The sequence below is a fragment of the Thamnophis elegans genome, chromosome 4 (genome assembly GCF_009769535.1).
Source record: "Thamnophis elegans isolate rThaEle1 chromosome 4, rThaEle1.pri, whole genome shotgun sequence".
Lineage (NCBI taxonomy): Eukaryota > Metazoa > Chordata > Lepidosauria > Squamata > Colubridae > Thamnophis > Thamnophis elegans.
This window is the reverse complement of record NC_045544.1, coordinates 135596749-135622504: the sequence shown is the minus strand read 5'-3', so window position 1 is coordinate 135622504 and position 25756 is coordinate 135596749. Positions and strand designations below refer to the sequence as shown.

Sequence of the window (25756 nt, the reverse complement as noted above, 5' to 3'; positions counted from 1 at the left end):
GGGTCAATAGGGAGAGCTGGATTTGCTTAACAACGTGTACAACTGCAGTGATTCATTTAACAACTGTGGCAAAAAGATCGTAAAATCAGGGGTGATTCACTTAGTGACTGCCTTGCTTAACAATTTAGTGGAAATTTTGCTCCCAATTGCGGTTATAAGTCAAGAACTACCTGTATAAAAGGAAATTTGTTTAATTAATCAACTCCTCAATGCAAGTATATGGTTATATGGGGTAGTTTTTGGGCCATAAGAAATATGCTGTTTTTGCTACTGTACTGGAAATAGTCCCCAAAAGTTGATCATCCTTTCTGCAATCTGTGAAAACCACAGCCCACCATACAGAAGGTGTGAGTAAAATCGACAACAGTTGTAAATTCATTAGCATACTCTATAGATGGGACTACAGAACTGGGTTCATAGTCCACCACAGCATATAGTTAGTAAATAATACAAGTACCATGAAAAGTCAAATTAGGCAACTTTTTCATTAGAGACACAGAAACCAGAAAGGGAGGTATATAATATTTTCCCCAACCACATTCTTAAGATTTCATTCAATATAAGAAATATTTCACTTTGGTTCATTCTACTGTGTGACTACTAGCACCACAACATTTCTATACATTCCAGTAATAAAACTATTAGCAGGAATGCAAAAATCTAATAATTCCTAAAAATAAATCAAAATCACAAAGCTGGGAATCCACATGTGTTAAAAAAAAAAGAGGCAGGATACAGATCTCTCACCCTATCCTAGGGAGAATGGGGAGACACTGAAGTTCAGCACAAATATTTGTGTTCCGGGTTTGTATTTACATCTAGATGACTCTAAGATTACACATTCACTCAAGGTAGAAACTACAATGCCTACAACAATATTGGATAACTAAGCATTTATGTCTGCAAGATCAAGAGTTTAAAAAAAATATACAACCCTGACATGAGCAAAAGATTATGATGGCCAAGTGGGACAATTTTTCACTCTGCTAAAGAGAAGTTCCCTGAGGATGAGCTCCAGCATGAAGACGAAAGTTCAGAAGAATAAACCATTGGTCCCGGTGACATACCCTGACTGGATCCTGCAACATTATCCCGGGACATATACATTTGCCTTCATCTGTGAAAAATTTTCAAAGGTGAAAAATTACGCTACAGTGCAGAGAAAAGTCAATTCTACCATTGCTTTTGCATGCCACTGGTAAAGAGCATAAAGCCTTTTTGCAATTAGGCCATGATCAAGAGCCAACTCTTAAGTGCAAGTCTTTAGAGCAGAGGTCCCCTATCCCTGGGCCATGGCCTGTTTGGAACCAGGCCACACAAGTGGCGGGCTGGCGCACGCAGCTCAACTTGGATAAGTGGTGGGCTGGCGCACAGTTGCGTGAGCAGTTCAACTTGCGTAAGCAGTGAGCTGGTGTGTATGTCCACGAGTGAGTGGTGGGTCAGCATTTGTGCAGACTGGTTCCCTTCTCTCCTTCCCTGCTGTGCCACCAAGGTGTAAAGATTGGGGACCGCTGGGTTTAGAGGCCTTTAATAACATGTTGAATCTGTAGTGTCAAAGTCAGCAACCTCCAACCTGCAGACAGCCGCCTCAAATTTCTACAAAACATACCACTGCAATTTGCCAGAAACTACAAAATCTCTGAGGCAAAGTTTTCCACTGTGTTTCCAAAGAAGAACAGGGAACATAAGCAGTCTGGGTATCATTAAAGTAAAACAACTTTCAAAGTATTCTGCCCGCAAACCATAAATATCAATCCATTTACATGACATTAACATGCAATGGCCCTACAATTGCAGTCTTAGTTACCAGAAAATGTTCTTTAAAAAAAGAACAGTGCAGCTTTTCAAAAGTTGCCTGTCATGCTGTGGTAGCACAATTAAGTAATTGCTCATCTTTGTCCCTTTACAGATAAATGCTCTAAACCCAAGCCCTTATCAGAAATCTAAGTATATGTAATTAAAGATTTGCCTTTACAGATATTTGGCACAAAAAATGTAAATATCTAGTTTCCTTTCCACAATCTCCTAAAACTAACGATCCTATTTCAAGCAAAATGTTGAGGTAGTCCTCGATTTACAGCCATTTAGTTATCAAAGCTCCAATGGCACTGAAAAAGAGAGACTTATGACCGTTAGCATTCTGATGATCATGTGATCAAAATTTGGACGCTTGACAACTGGCATGTATTTATGATCTGGAGTCATGTAATCACCTTTTGCGAAGTCATTGGGAGGGAAGCCACTTAACAACCATGTTATTAACTGAACAACTACAGTGATTCACTTAACTGTGGCAAGAAAGCTTGTAAAATAAGGCAAAACTCGCTTAACTGTCTTGCTTAGCAACAGAAAATTTGGGTTCAATTGTGGTCATAAGTGGAGGACTACTTGTATAATGGGATATTATACCAATTGCCTACATTATTCTAAAAAAGTCGAGCATAAATTTTCACCTGTCCAAAGATACCCTTCAATTTCCCTTTCCATTCTTATCCTCTTCAAATTCCTCCCTACATTACTGTAACTGTGTCAAAAATGGTTCTCCAACATCTCCCTTGATAGTCCTGTTTCTATCCAAACACATCCCTGAAAGACAGTATACAAGTTTAGCCTAGAGAAGGCTAATTCGAGTTATGAAGGGCAACATCTTTTTCTATCATAAGCTACAAGGCTGTCTGGTTGTTGTTTTTTATAATAAGGTCTGTGATGTTCAGTGGGATTACTGACACTGCCTCCTCCAAGGTGAATGCCTAAAGGCAAACAGTTTGTTTGCATAAGTTGCTTCCCCATATGAGTAATACGCTACATAAGGAGTAGCTGACCTTACCCACTGTGAAGCAACATTACTAAAGCAGCTTGAATAGTCACCAATGGTTCACTTATTACAGCGGTGTTATTAGGGAGAATTGCATTCCAAGGGGGAGGTCCTACATGAGGACCTGTAGAGGAAAACAACAGGACTCTCTACCTACTCAAGAGTAAGCCTGACTGAAAAGATGCCCAAGCTTGGGCTGCCCCAAATTTATTGCAGCATCAGTTTCCATGGACGAGAGCCCATTTCATCCCAGTGCAGCAGACGGAGGTCAACACTCCTGGCAATGATCAACTGACACGCCGGGCTCTGGCCCCACAGACCATTGGCAATAAATCTGCCAATGTGACACTTTTTTTTAAAGTCACCATGTTCAAAAGCCTGGGCCCTTTTGAATGCTATGGTTTTGGGCGTCATGTTAACTTTGGTTCAAAAGCCTGGGTCCTTTTATATGCCAAAGTTTGGGGGCATCTTTAAAGAGGGACTGGATAAATTCAAGGAGGAAAAAAGTCCATCAGAAACTATACAGACAGAGGACTTCAGATGCAAAAGAGATGAGTAAGAGGCAGGAGATGCCCTCAGGGTCCTAGCTGGGCTCTTCCCTTCAGCATCTCATGAGAAGGCCCTCTTGTAATTAATGTAATTAATTGAATTAATTAATCTCTTCTTCAAATTAATAGGGCTCTTCTTTTCTTTGAAATCCCCTTTGAGTCATAGTTTAGGTCCACTTTTTCCAAAGTGCAGAGAAGAGCAACCAAGATGATTAAAGGCCTGGAGACTAAATCACTGTAATGATATGTGGAACTGACCTTGGGAGATAGGTAAGAGATGCTGGCATATAATTTTAATAAATAAGCATAGCTCTAAGTCTCATTCAAGTTAGGAGAGTTATTCTGAGTTGGCAAGGCCAGGATGAATGCTGTGGCTCAAAAACAGTAACTGTGAGATTGAATATGAGCCAGCATTATGCGGCAGCAGCCAAAACAGCTAATACAATCCTTTGGTTATATAAACCAAGGCATAGAATCAAAAGCACCTGAAGTATTAGTGAAGCTTTATAAAGCCTTAGTAAGGCCACATCTGGAATCCTGCATCCAGTTTTGGTCACCCCATTATTAAAAAGGATGCTGAGATCTTGGAAAAAGTGCAAAGAAGAGCAACTAAGACAATTAAAGGCCTGGAGACAAAAACATATGAAGAACGGTTGCAGGATTTGGGGTTTGCCCAGTCTAGAGAAAAAAAGGACTGGGGGGGGGACACACACGATAGCAGTATTCCAGTATTTTGAGGGGCTGCCACAAAGAAGAGGGGCTCAACTTATTTTCCAAAGCACCAGAAGACAAAACAATGGATGGAAACTAATCACAGAGAGAAGCAACCTGGAATTAAGGGGAAACTTCCTAACAGTGAGGACAATTAACCAGTGCAACAACTTGCCACCAGAGGTTGTGGGTGCTTCATCACTGGAGGTGTTTAAGAAGAGACTGGACAGCCACTTATCTGAAATAGTATAGGTTCTCCTGCTTGAGCAGAGGGCTGGACTAGATGACCTCCAAGGTCCCTTTCCAACTCTATCCTGATTCCAATTCATTCAGCATTTCTTTCATTTGCAGATGACCAAGTCTTGCATTGCAATCCAGGATGAAGGCCCAGGACCGTTTTTTGGCTCCCGTAAACTACCTCCCTGCAAGGTAGGCTAGGTATGGAAGAGGAAAGCGGCCTAATATACAGTATATCACAGAAATGAGTACACCCCCCCTTCACATTTTGTAAATATTTAAGGATACCTTTCCATGTGACAACACTAAAGAAATGACACTTGGCTACAATGTAAAGTAGTGAATAATACACCTTGCATAACAGTGTAAATGTGCTGTCCGCTCAAAGTAACGCAACGCACAGACATTCATGTCTAAACTTCTGGCAAGATATACTTAAAATATTTACAAAATATGAGGGGGGGTGTACTCACTTCTGGGAGATACTGTATTTCCCTGGGAAGAAGAAGAGGGACTTGAACCCGGGTCTCCCCGGTGCCGGACCATCGCCTGACACCCCCGACGGCCACGATCTTCTTCCGAGAGGCTTCTTCCCATGTAACCCTCCCCGCCCCACCCGGGACAAGATCTCCTGGTGGTCTCCTGCTCCCGTTTGGTTCTCCGAGGCCGCTCAGGGGATTCCCCCGAATTGCTCCTGGCTTAACGTCCCTCGTTTAGTGGCGGGAAGACGGAGACGCAGGACCCGAGGAGTCTCTCAACCTCGGCGGGCCCCGGCCCTCGCCTCGTGTCGCCTCCTGAGGTCCCGGCCTCCCCCACGCCGCCCTCGGCCTGGCCACGCCGCGCTCTCACCCCTTCCTCCAGCTCCTCGTCCGAGGCCGCCTCTTCGGGCTGGTCGAGGTCGATGTCGAAGACGCCCGCCATGGCCCCGGGGACGGCGCGTGCGGGACAGCCGCCTTCGCTGCCAAGAGCCGGGAGCGTCGTCCGGGTGAAGGCTGAGGGAGCCTCATGGGCCCGCGGCACCCACCCACAGCGCCGCCATGACGGCCGCCATCGCCCGGGCTAAGCCAGGCCCTGCCTCCTCAAGCTCGCCGGAGCCAACGCGCATGCGCCGGAATGAGCAGCCTGAGGGAGCGCGCGCGCGCGAAAGAGAGCGAGAGCGCCAAGCCGAGCTTTCCCCGCTCAAAAGGCTGCCCGACGTCGCCTGGAGGACGAGTCCGCCTCCATCCGCGCAAGCGCAATGGATGGGAATCGCTCTTGACTCTCCACGCGCGCGCGCGCAGCCTAGCCCGGCGGTTGCTTCGACGACTGGAAGGCGTGTTTCTTTAAAAAAAAAAAAACAGCGCTCGAGTGCGCCGGCGTCGATAGGGCGCATGCGTCGAGCTCGCGACTGAGGCAAGCCCACCTTGCCCTTTCTCGGATAACTTTTTTTTTCCCCCGAGACTGATTTTCCCGCCTCGGCGCCGACGGGCTTGGTGGGCGCATGCGCAGACTGAGCCGTGGCTGTTGCTTGGAGATACGCAAAGAAGGAAGCGTGGAAGGAGGCGTGAGAACCTAGGCGCATGCGCTGTGGGAGGAAGAAGGAAGGCGGGTAAAGGGAGCTGTGGTATAATTTATATTTTTATATACGGTATATATGTAGAACGTGGGTACATATTATATATATAAGGGTATATGTGGCTAACTATGTCAGCTGTTCATAATATAGCCAAGAATTTACGCGGTGTGGTTTTCTAATTACATATATATATATATATCTTACACGGGAAAAGACCCGAATACAACAAGACTAGCATATATATATTATAATTCATAATCCTGTTTATACTTAGATCTGTTATACATGATTGACGAAATAAAATTAAAATTGAACTCATAAACCTATTTTGCTAATAGCTTATAATTTATAGACTTTCTCTGTAACAATCAGCAGGAGGTTGATTTCTTTCCCTCAGTGAAGTACCACATACACATTTGGTTTAATATATTTAGTATGCTGTAGTAGCCCTATGCTAGTCTGTAAGAATTTGACTTAAAAGAATAGGAAGACAAAACATTTGGCTATTGTCCGTTATTGTGTGCTAGGTGTAAAGTTTGGTATATGTCCGACTATCCCTTAATTATATAATAATTAATTAAATTGATATGCTAAATTTATATGCATCTTTGGGCAATTATAATAATTATACTGTATGGCAGTGAGGGCTAACCTTTTTGTTGTTGCGTGCCGACAGCACACGCATGTGTGTGTACCCATGATGCAATGCATGTGTGACCATGAGCATGCTTGCACACACCCGTGCACGCACACCCCGCCCCCCCATATGCCCCACGCAGGGACATGTGCCCCTGTTCATGCATGACCCCCTGGGCATACTTGTGTAACCCCTGCGGGCTGCCCTGCATGCCCCCCCCCCAATGCATGTACGGCAGAGACCCAAGAACCAGCTGGCCGGTGGGAGGCACGCATGCGCGGTGGAGCTGAGCTGGGCCGACGGTTTGCGTGTCTGCAGAGATAGCTCTGCGTACCACCGGTTTGCCATTATGGCTGTATGGAATACAGATTCCCATACATGTACTGTTTTATATTAACAATATTTTATATATGTCTGTCTGTCTATCTATCTATCTATCTATCTATCTATCTATCTATCTATCTATCTGGATATACATATCCATATTACAATGATCATATCCATAAAATAAAGCATTGTAATTAGCAAGTGTACATAACACAACAAGGCTACATAAACAGAGGGAGAGAATCAAGATCACGTGAAGTGTTAATGCCACTTTATAATGCCTTAGTGAGGCCATACTTGGAATACGGCATCCATTTTTGGTCGCCACGATGTAGAAAAGATGTGGGGACTCTAGAAAGAGTGCAGAGAAGAGCAACAAAGAGGATTAGGGGACTGGAGGCTGAAACATATGAAGAACGGTTGCAGGAACTGGGAATGTCTAGTTTAATGAAAAGAAGGACCAGGGGAGACAGGATAGCAGTCTTCCAATATCTCAGGGGTTGCCACAAAGAAGAGCGATTCAAGCTATTCTCCAAGGCACCTGAGGGCAGAACAAGAAGCAATGGGTGGAAACTAATCAAGGAGAGAAGCAACTTAGAACTGAGGAGAAATTCCCTGACAGTGAGAACAATTAATCAGTGGAACAGAAGTTGCCTCCAGAAGTTATGAATGCCCCAACACTGGAAGTCTTTAAGAAGATGTTGGATAGCCATTTGTCTGAAACGGTATAGGGCTTCCTGCCTAAACAGGGGGTTGGACTAGAAGACCTCCAAGGTCCCTTCCAACTCTGCTTGATTTACTATAGTTGAGCCAATTTAAGCAGGACAGTCGTTAAGTAAATTTTGCCTCATTTTACAGCCTGACTTCTTGCCACAGTTGTTAAGTGAATCGTTGCAATTGAGTTAGTATGGTAGCACTCTTGTGAAGTGAATCTGGCTTCCCCATTAACTTTGCTTGCCAAGGAGTTGCAAAAGGGGATCATGTGAGATCTTGGGACAGCCCAACTGTCATAAATACATGTCAGTCGCCAAGCTTCTGAATTTTGATCATGTGACCATGGTGGATTGCTGCAGTGGTCGTAAATGTGAAAAACAGTCATAAATCACTTTTTCCAGTGCCTTTGTAACTTCAAATGGTCACTAAATGAATAGTTGGAAGTTGAGGGCTATCTGTAATATAATAATTTATGTGTGTGTTTGTGTGGAATCAACACAGGACCCCCAACAAATAATCAACACTCACTATGCTATTTACAGGTAGTCCTCGACTTTATTTGGTGACCGTCGAAAGTTACAGCGGCATGGAAAAAATGTGACTTACGACCGTTTTTCACAGTTGCGACATTTGCAGTATCCCCATGACCTTATGATCAAAATTCAGATGCTTGGTAACTGGTTCATATTTATGACCATTGCTGTGTTCCGAGGTCATGTGTTCCCCTTTTGTGACCTTCTGACAAACCAAGTTTATGCTTGGCTTGTTCGCTTAACAAACAGATTACTAACTCAACAACTGTGGTGATTCATTTAACAATTAGGGCAAAAAATGGAGCAAAACTCACTTAAATGCCTCACTTAACAACATAAACTTTGGACTCAAAAGTGGTCATAAGCTGAGGACTACCTGTATTCCAAGGTTGCCTCAATTAGCACAAATTCCTTCTACATTTCTAGTTTGCTGACATGCTCCTCTTAAGAATTTGTTTTGCACACATTGGTCTGTGAATAAATCTATCTTCTATCTATCTATCTCCTTCTACATATATAAAAATGGCTGTGTGTGTGTGTGTTCCAGCATAACTCTGGAACACCTTGAGCAATTTCAACCCAACTTGGTACACAGATGACTTACTTTCTGGAAACAAACACTGTTGGGGTAAGACACCCCCAACACCCTTCAGGGTGTGTGTTCTGTTAAGATACAGCCTGTTGTGCCTTAAAATGGATTCTACTGTACTGCCGTAAAATGGCTTCTACTGTACAACGCAGTGCAGTTGCCATGGTAACAGCTTCATAGTACTCCACAAGGGGGTTCCCTCTGGTCAGGGCAAAACTCCAACATTAGAAATTATGTTTGGTTCGGGATTATTTTTGAGGACAAATGTATGTATTAGGATAAATAAATACCCGGGCAATGCCGGGTTATCAGCTAGTAAAGTTGCTGCTGCCAGATTCCAGGTTTAAGGCGGCGATTAAAACTTGGGTCCCTCTTCTTTAGGGAAAGGCGGCTGAGCATGTCCATCGTAACCATTCAGCTGGGTCAGTGCGGCAACCAGATTGGGCGCGAGGTGTTTGATACCATCTGCAGAGACCTCCACAGCTCCCAGGGGCTCTGCTCCAAGAAGGAGAATGACTCTTACCAGGCAGCTTGTAAAGAACGTTTCTTTGAGGAAAAAGATGGAGGTAAGAAATCATCAACGTCATTGGCCTCTTGAAAGGGTTGTTGGGGCAAAACAAAAACCAACAACAACAACAACAGGGAGAATTGAGACCGTGACTGTTTGTCTCAGAAATCCATCACAGCAGGTGGTGTCCAAAATGTCTGTCTGCCTCTGCGGAGTTTATTTGGCTTTTATACAGTTTCAACAAGCAAAGCAAGAGCATAGGTAGCAACAGCATCTTATTGGTACATTCTCCTTGTCAGTCTCTTAAGACCATCCCAGCCAGGGTAGAATCTCACATAACACAACAGTTCCTGGTATTTCCTGGCTCTACTAATTAGGTGAGCTCATAGAGAGTTGAGGTAATCAGTTACTAAGTTATGGCAGTTTGCTGCGCATGTCTCTCCATAACCTTTGTATAACCTCTAGAAAACCAGGCTGGAGAAGAGTACAGAATAACAGAGTTGGAAGGGACCTTGGAGGTCTTCTAGTCCAACTCCCTGCTCAAGCAGGAGACCCCCCATACCAGTGATGGCTAATCTTTTCTCGACTGAGTGCCCAAGGCGCGTGCATGCTCGTGCGAATACCCCCAAAATGCAATGCCCTGCACATGCGCAGCAGACACCCGAAGACCAGCCGGCCAGCAGGAGGCACGTGCTGAACTGGAGCGACAGCTCGCATGCCCACAGAGAGGGCACTGCATGCCACCTCTGGCACGTGTGCCATAGGTTCGCCATCATGGATTCTCTTCTTAAAAATCTTCGCTGTTAGGGCACCTCTGGAGGCAAGTCATGATTAATTGTTCTCATTGTCAGGAAATCCTTAATCAAGATCCTTCTTGAAATCCTCTAGTGATGAAGCTCCCACAACTTCCGAAGGCAACTTCTGTTCCATGGGTTGATGGTTCTCACTGTCAGGAAGTTTCTCCTTATTTCCAGGTTGAATCTCTCCTTGGTCAGTTTCCATCCATTCTTCCTTGTCTGGCCTTCAGGTGCTTTGGAAAATAGCCTGACCCCCTCCTCTCAGTAGCAGCCCCTCAAGTATTGGAAGACTGCTAACATATCTCCCCTGGTCCTTCTCTTCACTAGACTAGGCAGGCCCAGTTCCTGCAACCGTTCATCATATGTTTTAGCCTCCAGTCCCCTAATCATCCTGGTTGCTCTTCTCTGCACTCTTTCTAGAGTCTCCACATCTTTTTTATATTCTGGTGACCAAAACTGGATGTAGTATTCCAGGTGTGGCCTTACTAAGGCTTTATAAAGCAGTACTAATACTTCACGGGACTGATGGAGCATGGGACATTCCCTATATAGGTAGCCCTCTACTTAATTAGTAACCATTTGAAATTACAACAGCACTGACAAAAGTGACTTACAACTGATCCTTGCCTGGTGGCGCAGGTATTAGAATGCAGTACTGTAGGCTACTTCTGCTGACTGCCAGCTATCACCAGTTTGGCAGTTCGAATCTCAGCAGACTCAAGGCTGACTCGGCCTTCCATCCTTCCGAGGTGGGTAAAATGATGACCCAGATTGTTGGGGGCAAGAGGCTGACTCTGTAAAACTGCTTAGAGAGGGCTGTAAAGCACTGTACGGCGGCATATAAGTAAGTCTAAGTGCCATTGCTATTAAGACCGTCACAACTTCCTTATGATCGACTAATCAAAATTTGGGCACTTGGCCACTGATATTTATAATATAATGGTTGCCATGTCTCGCAATTTGCGATTTTCCTAGCCAGCTTCTGACAAGCAAAATCAATGGAGGAAGCGAGATTCAATCCAGATTCAAAGTTCTAACGGTCAGGCCTCTCCCCTCGCAGTCACATGACCAAAACTGGGCACATGATCAGCAGCCTGGGCATGCTTGGCAGTGTCCCGTAGTCACATGACCATGTTTTAAAACCATTTTGCAGGAAAATTGCCATTTATTTCTCGTTTTTGGCAAAACCATCCCCTTAGCAAACCATTGGCTTGCTTAACAGTTGCTGTGTTCACTTAACAACCACAACAAAAAATATGGTCATAAAATCAGTCCATAAAACGACAGGTAGTCCTCGACCTACAACAGTTCGTTTAGTGACTGTTCAAAGTTATAACGGTGCTGGAAAATGTGACTTGCGACCATTTTTCAAAGTTACGACCTGTGCAGCATCCCCATAGCCCTGTGATCAAAATTCAGACGCTTGGCAAATGGCTCATAGTTATGACCGTTGCAGTGTCCCGGGGTCATGTGATCTGAGAAGCAAAATCAGTGGAGAAGCCAGATTCACTTAACAACCGTGTTAACTGACTCAACAACTGCAGTGATTTGCTTAAGAACTGCAGCAAAGAAGGTTGTAAAATGAGGCAAAGCCCACTTAACAACAGGAATTTTGGGCTCAATTGTGGTGGTAAGTGGAGGACTCCCCGTGTTTCCTATCTATCTAGTTTTTTCAATGCAATTTTGTAAAAAGGGTTTTTTTCTCTTTTTTTCCTACTTAGGTATGGTTGCGCGGTCTGTTCTGGTCGACATGGAACCGAAAGTGATCAACCAGACGTTATCCTTCGCCTCCAGAACTGGGAATTGGAGATACGGCCCCCAGTCTGCCTTCTGTCAGAAGCAAGGATCAGGAAACAATTGGGCACACGGGTATGTGGGATTGCCTTCCGAACTAACACAACCCTCTTTATTTATTTCTCCAGTTGGTTCTTCAAAGCACAGCTGCAGAGAGAATCCTGCTGTTTTGCAATTAAGCAAAGACTAACTGAACAACAGCAGAATAACATATAACAAATAACCGGACGGGGGAAAAAATGACTTCTACCTGGTCAGACAACAGAACAATAGAGTTGGAAGTGACCTTGGAGGTCTTCTAGTCCAGGTGTCGGTAACCTGTGGTTCTGGATCCACATACGGCTATTTCATCTCTCTGCTGTGGCTCCCTGTCGGGTGATTCCATCATTGGCTGGCCTCGCCCTCTCCCCCCAGTCACTCAACATGTGAAGCTGGGCAGGAGAGAACAGAGAGAGACAGAGAGAGAGATACCTGTTTTCCACAGAAAAGAAAACACCGGGAGCCAGAAAACCTGGGTAGCAGTGGTGGGTTTTTAGAACCTCTTCTGTAGGTGTGGCCTGCTTTGTGGGAGTGGCTTGCCAGCCATGTAACTGGGTGGGCGTGGCCAACGTGTAAAATGTGAAACTCCCTTAACAACGCTCTTGCTTAGCAACCAAAATGGCTCAGAAACTGGCATTTGAAGCACACAAGTCTTAAAGCTGTCAAGTTACAAGACCCTTGCACCCCTAACCCTTTAGGAAAAAAAAACCCCAGGGGTGTTCAAACTTGACAGCTTTAAGACTTGTGGACTTCAACTCCCAGGATTCCTCCTCTCGCTCTTCATCTTGATGATGTGCAGACGGGCGGGGGGAGGGAACTGGAATCGCTTCTAAACGGGACTGTAGATTTGTGGAACCACTTCTATAGAAGAGGTTAGAACTGGCAGGAACCCACCACCTGCTGGGTTCAACTGGGTGGGAGTGAGTGATATCGAGTTGGCCACCCAGGTTTTGTAGCTCCCTGTGTTTACTTTCCTGTGGGAAATGGGTCCAAATGGCTCTTTGAGTGTTTAAGGTTGCAGACCCCTCTTCCAATCCTACCCCCTGCTCAGGCAGGAAACCCTATACCTTCCTATACCATTCAACAATATTCACTCAATGACCATAGCGTTCCCTTAACAATTGCTGGAAAATATAGCTGTAGAATTGGGTCCAGTTACACAGGTGCCTTGACTTACGACCATCATGACTTAAGACACAAATTCCAGGCTCCCTTATGATTGTTAAGTTTGAGAGCTACCTGTAGCCATTCAGTCTGCCAGCTATGCTGCCTCGATAAATTCTGATTCTGCTTTCTTGTGACTTCTGGAGACCTCCCCTGATTTGTATGCAGGTAGTCCTCGACTTACAATCATTCATTTAGTGACCATTCAAAGTTACAACAGCACTGAAAAAAGTAACTGATGACCATTTTTTCACACGTACGTCCTTTGCAGCCTCCCCGGGGTCACACGATCAAAATTTGGTCACTTGGCATCTGGTACGTACTTATGACGGTCACAGTGTCCTGGGATTACGCATCCCCTTTTGCAACCTTCCGACAAGCAAAATCGATGGGGAAACGAGATCCGCTTAACGACCAGGTTACTAACTTAGCAATTTCAGCGATTCACTTAACAACCATGGCAAGAAAGGTTGCCAAAATGGGGCCAAATGACCACTGTTTCGATCGGCAACAGAGCGTTTGGGCTCATGTATGAATGTAAGTCAAGGACTACCTATAACTAGGCAGTTTGTTTCTAGCACAATGTCCCATATCCTATGTTGTGGCCTGTCGGCCGCCGAGCTCTCCAGCAGCCAAATCAGAGGAGGAGGAGGCGTGGGAATGAGGGTCAGCCTCAAGGCAACTTGAGAGCTCCGAGGGGGAAGAGGGAATGGAGCTGCAGAGAGGGAGAGACAAGAGGCAGAGCCTGGGCCGTCCGTCAGCCCTCAGATGGAGAGTCAACAGCCCCCAGGTCTGGATGTGGCTGATGAGGAAGAGGAGGAGCAGCTGCGACCAGTGACTGACGCACGATGTTACAGAAAGCAGAGGAGAGGAGAGCAGTGGAAATCTATGGGCTGGCCCTTGGGACAGAAGAGCCACCACTGCTAATGAAGCCCCACCCTAGCCCTGGGGATAAAAGGCAGGGGGCGGAGATGAATAAATGTGGCAGACAACTATTCATCTCCCTGCCGGACAGACTTGTTAGCCTGCGGTGTGAGAGAAACTTTTTGCCAGGGCTGCTGGCGCTTCTAATAAAGGGAACATTTATTTAACTACAAACTGTTTGTTGTGTTCAGGGAGTTGGGTCAGAATATCCTCTTTCTTTCCTGAATTCTGGTCAGGTACTGCGTCCATGGCCCAAAACATGAAGATGCGATCATGAATCTCATTCAGAAGGAAGTGGAGAAGTGTGACCGGCTAAGTGGCTTCTTGATGATGATGAGCATGGCTGGTGGGACGGGGTCGGGCCTGGGGGCGTTTGTGACGGCAGCCCTAAGAGACGCCTATCCAAATTCCTTCCTGCTCAACCACGTTATCTGGCCATACGGAACCGGGGAGGTGAGTATCCCAGGTCTTCTTCGTTGTAGGTGTTCTGTTTTAGGCTTCCCCTAAGTTACTGTGAATTCCTCTCATTCACATCCAGCCAAGTCTTTCAAGGGAGGATTTATAGTCACAGACCTTATCTGGCTTGGAGAGCTGCCAGGCCGATAGCTGCAAAACTTAGCAAGGAGACTCAGAGAGTCACAAACCAATTAAGGGAACTACTTCTCTCCTGCAAACTCCACTCCTCTTTCGCTCCCCTTTTATTTCCTCTGGGAGGGGCCATTCATCCACCTGTGGCCTTACTCCCAAGTCGACCCCTGTTCTTTAGCTCTTCCCTAACTCTGGCAACTCTGCACATGCGCACACTGGAAACAGGCTCCAGCTGTTCGTCTGCCTCACTGATGTCTGACTCCGAAAGCAGCTGATAACTGCCAGACGGCCCTGGTCCCCTCTCTGTCTCCGACACAGAGCCTTCCCAGACTCCAGGAGTGGCCCATATTCCTCCCCAACCTCCACACTCTCCGAATCTACTGCCAGCTTTGTTTGCTGCTGGCGGTCCACAACAGCAGGGTGCCAGATTTTCTTGCTTATGGGTGCAAAGAAACCTAAGACAGGAAGTGATGCAAAGTGGGCAGACCAGGAAAATGGGGGGGGAGGAGACTTCCCTGGGATTTGGGGACAAGTAATACACATAGGAGATCCTTGCGACCACAATTGGGAGGAGCATTTATGTTGCTAAGCAAGGTGGTGATTTTACAGGAGTTGCAACCTTTAATACAATCTTTTTGCTACAGTTGTGAAGCAAATCAATTGTTAAGTGAAACGCAAAGTCGTTAAGTGAATCCAACATTCTGCTTGTTAGGAGCTACCTGGCAAGATCATAAATGGGGATCCTGTGATTCTGGGATGCTGTAACTGTTCTTAAATACGTAGCAGTTGCCAAGCGCCCGGATTTTGATCACGTGTCTGTGGGAATGCTGTGATGGTCGTACATGTGAGGACTGATTGTAAGTCACTTTTTTCAGTGCCGTTGTAATTTTGGTCACTAAAGAATGGTTGTAAGTCGAGGACTTGCATGACATGGGGGAATGACCTTGGGAGCCAGCAGTTTGCGTCGGCAGCCAAAAAGGCTAATACAATCCTTGGTTGTATTAGTGCCGCTTTATAAAGCCTTAGTAAGGCCACACCTGGAATCCTGCATCCAGTTTTGGTCACCACACTATAGAAAAGTTGTTGAGGTTTTGGAAAAAATGCAAGAAGAGCAATTTAAGATGATTAGGCCTGAAAACTACAACATATGAAGAATGGTTGCAGGAATTGAGTACGACCAGTTTATAGAAAAGGACAAGGGGGTACATGCTAGCAGTCTTCCAGTATTTGAGTGGCTCAAGTTATTTCCCAAAGCACCAGAAGGCAAGAGAAGAAAGAACGGATGGAAACTAATTGAGGAGATAAGCAACCTGGAACTAAGGAGAAACTTCCTAACAGTGAGGACAATTAACCAGTGGAACAGCTTGCCACCAGACGTGGGTGCTTCAACACTGCAGGTGTTTAAGAAGAGACTGGACAGTCATTTGTCTGAAAGGGTGTATTGTCTCCTACCTGAGTGTGGGGTTGGACTAGATGACCTACAAGGTCCCTTCCAACTCTGTTATTCTCTTATCTGCTAACCTTCCCAGCCAGCTTCCGACAAGCAAAGCCAATGGGGGAAGCCAGATTTGCTTTGCAACTGTAACTGATTCACTTAACAATTCTGAAAAGCCTGTCATAAAACAAGGCACGACTCATTTAACAACTTCCTCCCTGAGCAGTGGGAATTTTGGGCTCGATGGCCGTCGTAAGACAAGGACTGCCTATATCTAAAGCCGCTTCCATTCTCTTCCCCTCTTTTCAAGGTGATTGTCCAAAATTACAATTCCATCTTGACGCTGTCCCACTTATACCAAACCTCGGACGCCCTTCTGGTACACGAGAACGACGCCGTCCATAACATCTGCCTGCAGCTGATGAAGATCAAGCAGGTTTCCTTCCAGGATGTCAACCGAGCGATCGCACATCAGCTGGGAAGCGTCTTCCAGCCAGCGTACTCTTCCAAAGAGCCAGCTCATTACAGCAGGTCACCTCTAGGTATTTAGTTGCTCTTTCTGAAAAGGGTCTAGCCCAGCGTTTCTCAACCATGGCCACTTGAAGAGGTGCGGACTTCATCTCCCAGAATTCCCCAGCCAGCACAGCTTGGCTGGGGAATTCTGGGAGTCGAAGTCCGCACCTCTTCAAGTTGTCAAAATTGAGAAAGGCTGGTTTTGTCCTACTTTCCCTCAAAATCATCTTTTGTCGTTGTTAGTTGCGAAGCCGTGTCCGATCCATCGCGACCCCATGGACAACGTTCCTCCAGGCCTTCCTGTCCTCTACCATCCTCTGGAGTCCATTGAAGTTCACGCTGGCTGCTTCGGTGACTCCATCCAGCCTCCTCATTCTCTGTCGTCCCCTTCTTCTTTTGCCCTCCATCGTTCCCAGCATGAGGCTCTTCTCCAGGGAGTCCTTCTTCCTTCTCCTTAGGTGGCCAAAGCCTTTGAGTTTCCTCTTCAGGATCTGGCCTTCTAAAGAGCAGTCAGGGTGGATCTCCTCTAGGATTGACCGGTTGGATGGCCTTGCAGTCCAAGGGACTCAATGCAGGAGTCTTCTCCGGCACCAGAGTTCAAAGGCCTCCATTCTTTGGCGCTCAGCCTTCCTTATGGTCCAACATTCACAGCCACCCATTGCAACTGGGAAAACCACAGCCTTGACTATACTCACTTTTGTTGGCAGGGGGAGGTCTCTACTTTTTACTTAGAACCCTGATACTTTCCTCTTCTTAGTGTAAATTTCAGGTAGTCCTTGATTTGTGACCGTAATTGAGCCCAACATTCCTGCTGTTTAGTGAGACATTTGTTAAGTGAGTTTTGCCCCATTTTCTTCTCACGGTTGTTAAATGAATCACCTCAGTTGATAAGTTAGTCACCCGGCTGTTAAGTGAATCTGGCTTCCCCATTGATTCTGCTTGTCAGAAGGTCGCAGAAGGGGATCCCATGTCCTTGGGACACTGCAATGGTCGTAAGTATGAACCAAGCAGTTGCCAAGCATGTGAATTTTAATTACATAATCCTCGGATTGCTGCAAAGGTCGTAATTGTGAAAAACGGGCATAAGTCACTTTTTTCACCGCCGTTGTAACATTGAACGGTCACGAAATGAACTATTGTAAGTCGAGGACTATCGGTATTGGCAAAGTACAAGTTATTAGTCTACAGGTTACAACCATTTATTTGGTGACTGTTCAAAGTTATGTGGGTGGTTTAAAAAGTGACTTATGACCATTTTTCGCAGTTACGACCTTTTCAGCATCCTAGGATTATGTGACCAAAATTCAGATGCTTGGCAGCTGGTTCATACTTACGACTGTTGCAGTGTCCCAAGGTCTTGGGATCCTGTTTGGCGACCTTCGGACAAGCAGAATCAATGGGGAAGCCAGCTTCACTTAACAGCCGGGTGACTAATTTATCAACTGCAGTGATTCACTTAACAACCATTAAATGCAACATCCCTGTGCTCAAATGATTAATATTTGACCGCTTAGCAACTGCCAGGTATTTATGACGGTTGCAGTATCCTGGGGTCACGTGATCCCCTTTTGCGACTTTCTGACAGAGTCAATGACGAAACCAGATTCACTTAACAACTGTGTGACTACGTTAACTGCAGTGAATCGCCTAACAACTGTGGCGAGGAAAGGCCTTAAAATGAGGCAAAACTCACTTAACAACTAACTGTCTTGCTTGGCATAGTGGTTAGAATGCAGTATTCCAGCCAAACTCTGCCCAATGCCGGGAGTTCGATGCTCACCAGCTCAAAGTTGACTCAGCCTTCCATCTTTCCGAGGTCAGTAAACTGAGGACCCATATTGTTGGGAGGGGGAATGCTGACTTAGAGAGGGCTGGAAAACACTGTGAAGCAGTATATAAGGCTAAGTGCTATTGCTATTGCAATCAATCTCTGCCCACTGCCACGAGTTCGATCCTCAGTGGCTCAAGGTTGACTCTGCCTTCCATCCTTCCGAGGTCGGTAAAATGAGGACCCACTGTACTCTATAAATTACTGTGAAGCGGTATATAAGTCTTAAGAGTTGTTGCTTGCAGATTGTTAGGTAAGCTCCCCGTTGGGAGAGCAAGTACGTTCAGCGAAGCGTTGGGAGAGTTGTTTTGGAGAACACATAAACCAGCATACAGAGACACTGCAGTTTAAATAGGCTTTTACTTTTGTGGAAATAGAGGTATCAAACAGTCCAAGTCATACACGAATAATTCAGTCAGTCATCGATGTCTTTCAGTTAAGGAATCATCCAAATAATATAGTCCAGTATCATATACAGTACTCAAAGTTTGCTAACAGTTGCAAAACTTACAATAGCTCTTGGCACTTTCTAACACTTTCTGACAGCCAGCTTCCAAAACACTCAGATCAGATCAGCCCAGCATCTAACAGAGAGCTAACAGTCGTTCTGGCTCCCTCTTATGGCCGATTGAGGAAACAGCAACCAATCACATTTTACAGTATGATTTAAAGAAACAGGAACAGCATTGTTACATGATTTATATATTGCCAACCCAACCGTTAGATTATATTCCTAACACAGATCATTGGACATTTTGATCTCGATTGTGGTCATAAGTCGAGGTCTAAAAGTCCATTTAGTTCAAAGTTACAATGGCACTGAAAAAGGTGTCTTATGACCGTTTTTCACACTTAGGACTGTTGCAACATCCCCATGGTCACGTGATCAAAATTCGGACCCTTGGCAACTGCCTCAATTTATAACCGTTGCAGTGTTCCCGTGATGTGGTTCCCTTTGGTCGCCTCCTGACAAGCCGAGTCAATGGGGAAACCAGATTTGCTTAACTAATGTAACACTTGCAGTGATTCACTTAACGGCCGTGGCAAGAAAAGTCGTGAAACGGGTCAAACTTTCACTTAACCGCTGTCTCACTTTGCAACTGAAATTTTGGGCTCCATTGTGGTTGTAAGCCGAGGACTACGTGCATGTGAGTCACCTTTCTATTTAAAGCTAAATTCTTCATAGGGCTGAAGTGTTCAAAGCACACTGTTAATCTTCGTTTCCTCTTTTTCCAGGGGATCTGATGGAAGCTTTAGTTCCCCATCCGGAATTTAAGATGCTGGGTCTCCGGAATATCCCTCAAATGTCCGAGAACTCCCTGGCCTACACCACTTTTGCTTGGCCTGGGCTCCTGAAGCACCTCCGGCAGATGCTCATTGCCAACGCCAAAATGGAGGAAGGTGAGATCAAAGCTCTGCCTTGTTTCCAGATGTTGAAGACGCCATACAGGGAACCCTTGAGCCACTTGACTTGACTGTTCTGACCCAGCTCTCCAACCACGTCAAAGCCTCTGAAGTCAACTCTAAAGATTCCTTTACCCCTGGCAAAAAGTTTCTCTCTCAACGTCGGCAAACAAGTCTGGCTAGCCACGGTGGCTCTTCCATCCCAAGGACCGGCCCACAGATTTCCACTGCTCTCCTCTCCTCTGCCTTCTGTGCATCCACGCGTCAGGCACTAGACCCAGCTGTTCCTCCTCTTCCTCATCAGCCACCTGCAGACCTGGGGGCTGTTGACTCTCCATCTGAGGGCTGACGGACGGCCCAGGCTCCTCCTCCTCTCTCTCCCTCCCTCCCCCTCTCTCTCCCTCCCTCTCACGCTCTCTCCCTCTCTTTCTCCCTCCCTCCCCCTCCCTCCCTCCCTCTCTCTCTCCCTCTCTCCCCCTCCCTCTCTTTCTCCCTCCCTCTCTCTCTCTGTGCCATTCCCTCTTTCCCCCTCGGAGCTCTCAGGTTGCCCTGACGCTGACCCTGACTCCCACGCCTCCTCCTCCTCCTTTGATTCGGCTGCTGGAATGGCCGGTGGCCAGCAAGCCACAACATTGACTTTCCTGTTCACATTACCTTCACAGGTATTGACTGGCAGGTGCGGCCTCCAACCAGCAGAGCTCCTGCAGCTGAGAAGCCCTCTTCAAACCGGACGGTTAATTTCAACACTTCGATTGCCAATTTGGTCACTCTGCGAGGGAAGGACGTAGAGAGTGCAGATCTAGGTAAGCGCCTGCCGTTGCGAGAAGCAGAGACAACTGGTGTGGCTTTTCCTCTGCGGCTGCCAACCAACCTTTCCTCCTGGCTCACTGTCCCACCTGGCTCCTTCTACAAATAATGAACGGAGACCAAATTGGGGGTACACGCAGTTCCCCTGACTTGTGACTACAATTGGGAGCAGGATTTTGATGGCTAAAGCAAGGCGTTGATGAAGGGAGTTGTGCCAGCGTTGAAATGGGGGGGGGATTGGCCACGGTTATTCAGCGTTGCTGTCGTTAAGTGAATCACATGGTCATTAAGCAGATCTAGTTTTCCCCATTGACTTTGCTGGTTGGAGGTGGGCTGGGAAAATCGCAAGTGGTGAAAATTGCAACTGACGGGGAAATAAGGTCCTATGCCTGTGATGGCAAACCTATGGCACGCATGCCCGAAATGCCACACGGAGCCATATCGCCTGGTACGCGCAGCATTGCCCGTTCCTCTTCTGGATCTTTGGCACCCCTGTGCACACGGTGGTCAGCTAGCCTTTGTGCATGCGGCAGTGGTGGAAACTGGAAACGCTGATCTTCCCTTTCCCAGCGTGAGCGTATGCGGCAGCCAGCTGATCTGCGCATGCGCGGCAATAACCAGAAGTTCATTTTCTGGCACGTGCATACCCCCTGGGCAGCTCCTCCTCCTGCTTGCGGCCCAGGCATGCACACAGGCTCCCTTTTTGGCCCTCAGTGCGTCACGCACATTCCCTTTTCAGCACCCGGTGCCAAAAAGGCTCGCCATCGCCGTCCTAACCCCACTCGCAGTCCCACCATTTCCTGCTCAGTGAGCAACCACGTTGCTAGTCCCCATTGTGGTCGCTAAGTGAGGACTACCTGTAATCTTCAGATCTAACGCGTCACCTTCTTCTCCCTTGCAGGGGGTTTCCAGGATCCAGCCTTGTACACTCCCTGGCTGGACCCTCCGCAGGCTTTGAGTATCTGGAGCTCACCCAGAGCCTTCAACAAGTATGAGAAGTCAGCCTCCCTGGTCAGCAACAGCCAATTTCTGCTCCATCCACTCAACAGCCTCGTAGGGAAGGCTTGGAAAATGTTCGCTTCCAAGTGAGTTGAATGAATTAAATCCCCTTTCCATTTCGGGACTATATCTAGTTATACAGATGCAGATTAGCAGAGTGGAAGGTGGAAGGGACCTTGTAGGTCATCTCGTCTAGAGGTCACCAACCGGTGGTCCACAGATTGTTCTGACCCCCCTCGTTCCACACCAAAGCACTCCAAGCCAAAGATACTTTGCGGAATTTATTAATAGACAGACAGGTCCTTGGCAGCAAACCGGCACAGACAAGCCTTGGCAGCAATCCAGCCTGCCAAACTCACAATACTGTTCTCCAACATTAGTTAACACATTGACTTCTGCAAAAGGGGCGTGTGCACAAGCAGTTCTTTTATAGTCTGGAGAGGAGCCTAATTACCACCAGCTGAGTGCAATTACCTCCTGTAACTGTGTAATTGTTCCTTATGCCTATTAGCTCTCCGGTGCTGGGCATCTAGGAACAACTCCCTTGGCTCCTCCCCACTGCTGACGTCCGGATCACACGCCCTTGTCTCCTCCCCACTGGTCTAAGGCTCCTGGTGGCCAACCAGCCTCTCTGCGCCCTGCTCGGAGTCGGAACCCTGTTCAGGGTCCTCCACATCCTCCAAAGCCGACTCATAGGGCCCCCTTGCTGTCGGAGTCTGGTGGCAGCTCCAACAGCTCCTGCTGGGCCACAAAAACAGACCACTAGTGGTCTGCAAAAAAAAGAGCTCTCAAATGTGGGGCCGGCCAGGCAGCTGTGGTGGGGATGGAAATCTCCGCCACAGAGGGAGGTATGTGCAACTTGCAACTTTGCAGGAAGTGCAACGTGCAAGGAGTAGCACAGCCCTCGCCGGCGGGAACAAGATAAAGGTGCTGTTGCGGAAGGGGGGGCAGGTGAGCCGAAGCAAGGGGTCTCGGCAATCCGTGGCTCTTTTGTCCCCCTGCTGTGGCTTCCTGTCGGCTAAACCCACGACTGGCTGGCCCGGCCCTAGCCCTCCCCTCCCACTCACTCCTTGCCTGGCCTGAGAAGGGAAGGGCAGGGGATGGAGATTCGCTCCTATTCCAGAGCGGAAGCGAAGCTTCATCTCTTGCTGGATCTCGTGGGTGTTTCTTCCGGCCCTTGGTGCTGCGCGACTGGGAGATCCGCGACTTCCTCTCCACCCCAAGACACTTGCTGTCCCATTAGATGAGCTATATATAATGACTTTCCCTTCAAGGAGCTGTGGATAATTTGAACTGGGACAGGCACTCTCGCTCACCAAAACCTCTTGTTCATTCCACACAGGGCTTACATTCACCAGTATTCAAAATTTGGGATTGAAGAAGATGACTTTCTGGGCTGTTTCACCACCTTGGAACAAGTGATTGCCAGCTACGGCAGCCTCTGATTTCCCAAAGCACATAAGGACTCCGTGCCTTTTCCAAGAGGACCAAGACTTCCGATGAGGTCGATTTTCCATGCACCCATCCCAACGAAGGACACAACGCATTACAAATGCCACAGCTTCCATACCTATGGAGGTCTCTCTTAGAAGCTGCACATTTTCGACAGAGGAAAACGTTTAATGACAAGGGGACGATGAGCTCAACTTTGAATCATATCAGGCAGCCTCGACGATTGGAGAGAGGCCTTTTTTCAGCCGCGAGCATCCATATTTTCTACATTCCTGGTTTTATGTGTTTTGTACTAAACGTAGCCATTAATTTATGACACCTGCCTGTGTGGATACTCATTTTTCTTCCTACAGCAGCAACATAGATTGGGATAGACAGGGAACTCATCAAATTTGCAGATGACACCAAACTAGCATTGCCCAACATGCCAGAAGATGCAGAAGGATCTTGACAGACTTGAACATTGGGCACTAGCTAACAAAATGACATTCAATGGTGAAAAGAGTAAGGGTCTAGCTTTGTGCAAGAAAAAGGAAATGCACAGGTACAGTATAGGTAGTACCTTGCTCAACAGTAGTAACTGTGAAAGGGATCTTGGAGTCCGAGTGGACAACCATTTAAATATGAGCCAGCCGTGTGCAGCAGCTGCCAAAAAAGCCAACACAGTTCTAGGCTGCATAAACAGAGGGAGAGAATCAAGATCACGTGAAGGGTTAATACCACTTTATAAGGCCTTGGTGAGGCCACACTTGGAATACGGCATTCAGTTTTGGTCGCCATGTTGTAGAAAAGATGTGGAGACTCTAGCAAATGTACAGAGAAGAGCAACAAAGAGGATTAGGGGACTGGAGACTAAAACATATGAAGAACGGTTGCAGGAACTGGGTATGTCTAGTTTAATAGAAAGAAGGACCAGGGGAGACATGATAGCAGTCTTACAATAGGGCTTCCATAAAGATTGGGGAGGAGGTCAGCTTATTTTCCAAAGCACCAGAAGGCAGGAGAAGAAGCAATGGGTGGAAACTAATCAAGGAGAGAAGCCACCTAGAACTAAGGAGAAATTTCCTGACAGTCAGAACAATTAATCAGTGGAACAGCTTGCCACTGGAACTTTTAAAGAAGAGATTGGACAACCAGTTGTCTGAAACATGGAACATAGGCAGTCCTTGATTTACAATCATACATTTAGTGACCCTTGGAAGTTACAATACTGGAAAAAGTAACTTATGATCGATTCTCACTTTTAGGATCATCGCAGCACCCCCATGGTCATAAATAGGATCAAAAATTGTGGCACTTGGCAACCGGCCTATATTTGGAAACACAACAGTGTCAGTTAACCAAGTCTTAGTGTGTTGTTTCTACACAATAAACCGGACAAAAAAGACCGTAGCTATATAACAGCACATTTTCAGTCTTACAAATTTTATTTTATTAAAAGATATAAAGCTTTATAAACTACAACTCATTGGTTTCTGGCTGCTGTGTACAGGTAGTTCTCAACTTACAACGGTTCGTTTAATGACCGGTATTGAAAAAAAGTGGCTTCTGAACGTTTTTCACATTTATGAACAATGCAGCATCCCTAAGGTCATGTGATCAAAATTCAAACGCTTGGCAACTGACTCACATTTATGACGGTTTCACTGCCCCAAGGTCATGTGATTCCCCTTTGCGACCGTCTGACAAGCAAAGTCAACGGGGAAGTCAATATTCACTTAACAACCAGATTACTAACTTCTCAACTGCGGTGATTCACTTTACGTTGGGAAGAAAGGTCATAAAATGGGGCAAAACTCACTTAAGAAACGTCTCACTTAACAGAAATTTGGAGCATTCCCTGTATTAGCACAGTTCCCCTATGATAACATACCGGCTGGGGAATTCTGGGAGTTGAAATCCACGCATCTTAAAAGTTGCCAAAGTTGAAAAACATTTACTCCATTGAATTGAATTGAATTCTTTATTGGCCAAGTGTGATTGGACACACAAGGAATTTGTCTTTGGTGCAGATACTCTCAGAGTACATAAAAAGACAAGATACATTCATCAAGAATCATAAGGTACAACACTTAATGATAGTCAGAGGGTACAAATAAGCAATCAAATCATACTATATAAATCGTAAGGATACAAGTCACAAAGTTACAGTCCTGCACTCATAAGTGGGAGGAGATGGGTGGTAGGAACGATGAGAAGACTAATAGTAATAGTAATGCAACCTTAGTGAATAGTTTGACAGTGGTGAGGGAATTATTTATTTAGCAGAGTGACGGCATTGGGGAGAAAACTGTCCTTGTGTCTAGTTGTCTTGGTTTGCAGTGCTCTAGAGCATCGTTTTGAGGGTAGGAGTCGAAACAATTTATGCCCAGGATGCGAGGGATCCCTAGATATTTTCACAGCCCTCTTCTTGACTCCTGCAGTGTACGGGTCCTCAATGGAAGGCAGGTTGGCAGCCATTGTTTTTTCTGCAGTTCTGATTATCTGTTGAAGTCTGCGTCTGTCTTGTTGGGTTGCAGAGCCAAACCAGGCAGTTACAGAGGAGCAGATGACAGACTCAATGATTCCTCTGTAGAACTGAATCAGCAGCTCTTTGGACAGTTTGAGCTTCCTCAGTTGGCACAGAAAAAAAAACATTCTTTGTTGTGCTGTTTTGATGACGTTTTTGATGTTAGGTGTCCATTTTAAGTCTTGAGATTTGATAGAATCAAGGTCAAATTTAGAAAGATGGACAAAGAGAAACTGAGCACCCTGGGGTTGGAGAGAAGACCCAGAACATGATATTTAAAAGCCTTGAAACGGTTCCTGGTTTCTCCCCAACTTTATGACATGTTACTT

General features: G+C 46.2%; 2 protein-coding genes across 4 annotated transcripts in view; one reads left to right on the top strand and one right to left on the bottom strand.

Moving 5' to 3' along the window:
- The window catches only part of RPS6KB1 (ribosomal protein S6 kinase B1), a 33805-nt gene extending 28427 nt beyond the window's left edge, over positions 1 to 5378 (bottom strand). The window contains exon 1 of one of the 2 annotated variants that reach the window (XR_004255158.1): positions 5161 to 5378. Coding sequence is in view for 1 of the 2 variants with exons in the window: in XM_032215062.1 (XP_032070953.1) it covers positions 5161 to 5232 (72 nt within the window). In the remaining variant the exon portion in view is untranslated. The remainder of the gene's footprint in view (positions 1 to 5160) is intronic. The other variant, XM_032215062.1, reaches the window with a different exon arrangement.
- Positions 5379 to 5529: 151 nt separating this feature from the next.
- TUBD1 (tubulin delta 1) lies at positions 5530 to 23361 on the top strand. Of its 2 annotated transcripts, none has more exons than XM_032215063.1 (9): positions 5530 to 5899; positions 9048 to 9232; positions 11693 to 11840; positions 14129 to 14345; positions 16226 to 16457; positions 19493 to 19657; positions 20323 to 20463; positions 21369 to 21552; positions 22809 to 23361. In XM_032215063.1, exons 1-9 carry the CDS (start codon positions 5871 to 5873, stop codon positions 22909 to 22911), a joined length of 1404 nt encoding a protein of 467 aa, XP_032070954.1. In that variant the 5' UTR covers positions 5530 to 5870; the 3' UTR covers positions 22912 to 23361. The 2 variants fall into 2 exon arrangements, with proteins under 2 accessions (XP_032070954.1, XP_032070955.1); XM_032215064.1 differs by having other exon boundaries at positions 5530 to 5914; positions 22809 to 23360.
- Positions 23362 to 25756: the final 2395 nt, after the last annotated feature.

Coding starts and splice junctions, on each gene's coding strand:
- TUBD1 (XM_032215063.1), top strand. CDS start 5,871: ATGCGCTGTGGGAGGAAGAAGGAAGGCGG. Junction 19,658..20,322: donor CAACGCCAAAATGGAGGAAG/GTGAGATCAAAG, acceptor TTACCTTCACAG/GTATTGACTGGCAGGTGCGG. Junction 21,553..22,808: donor TGGAAAATGTTCGCTTCCAA/GTGAGTTGAATG, acceptor CATTCCACACAG/GGCTTACATTCACCAGTATT.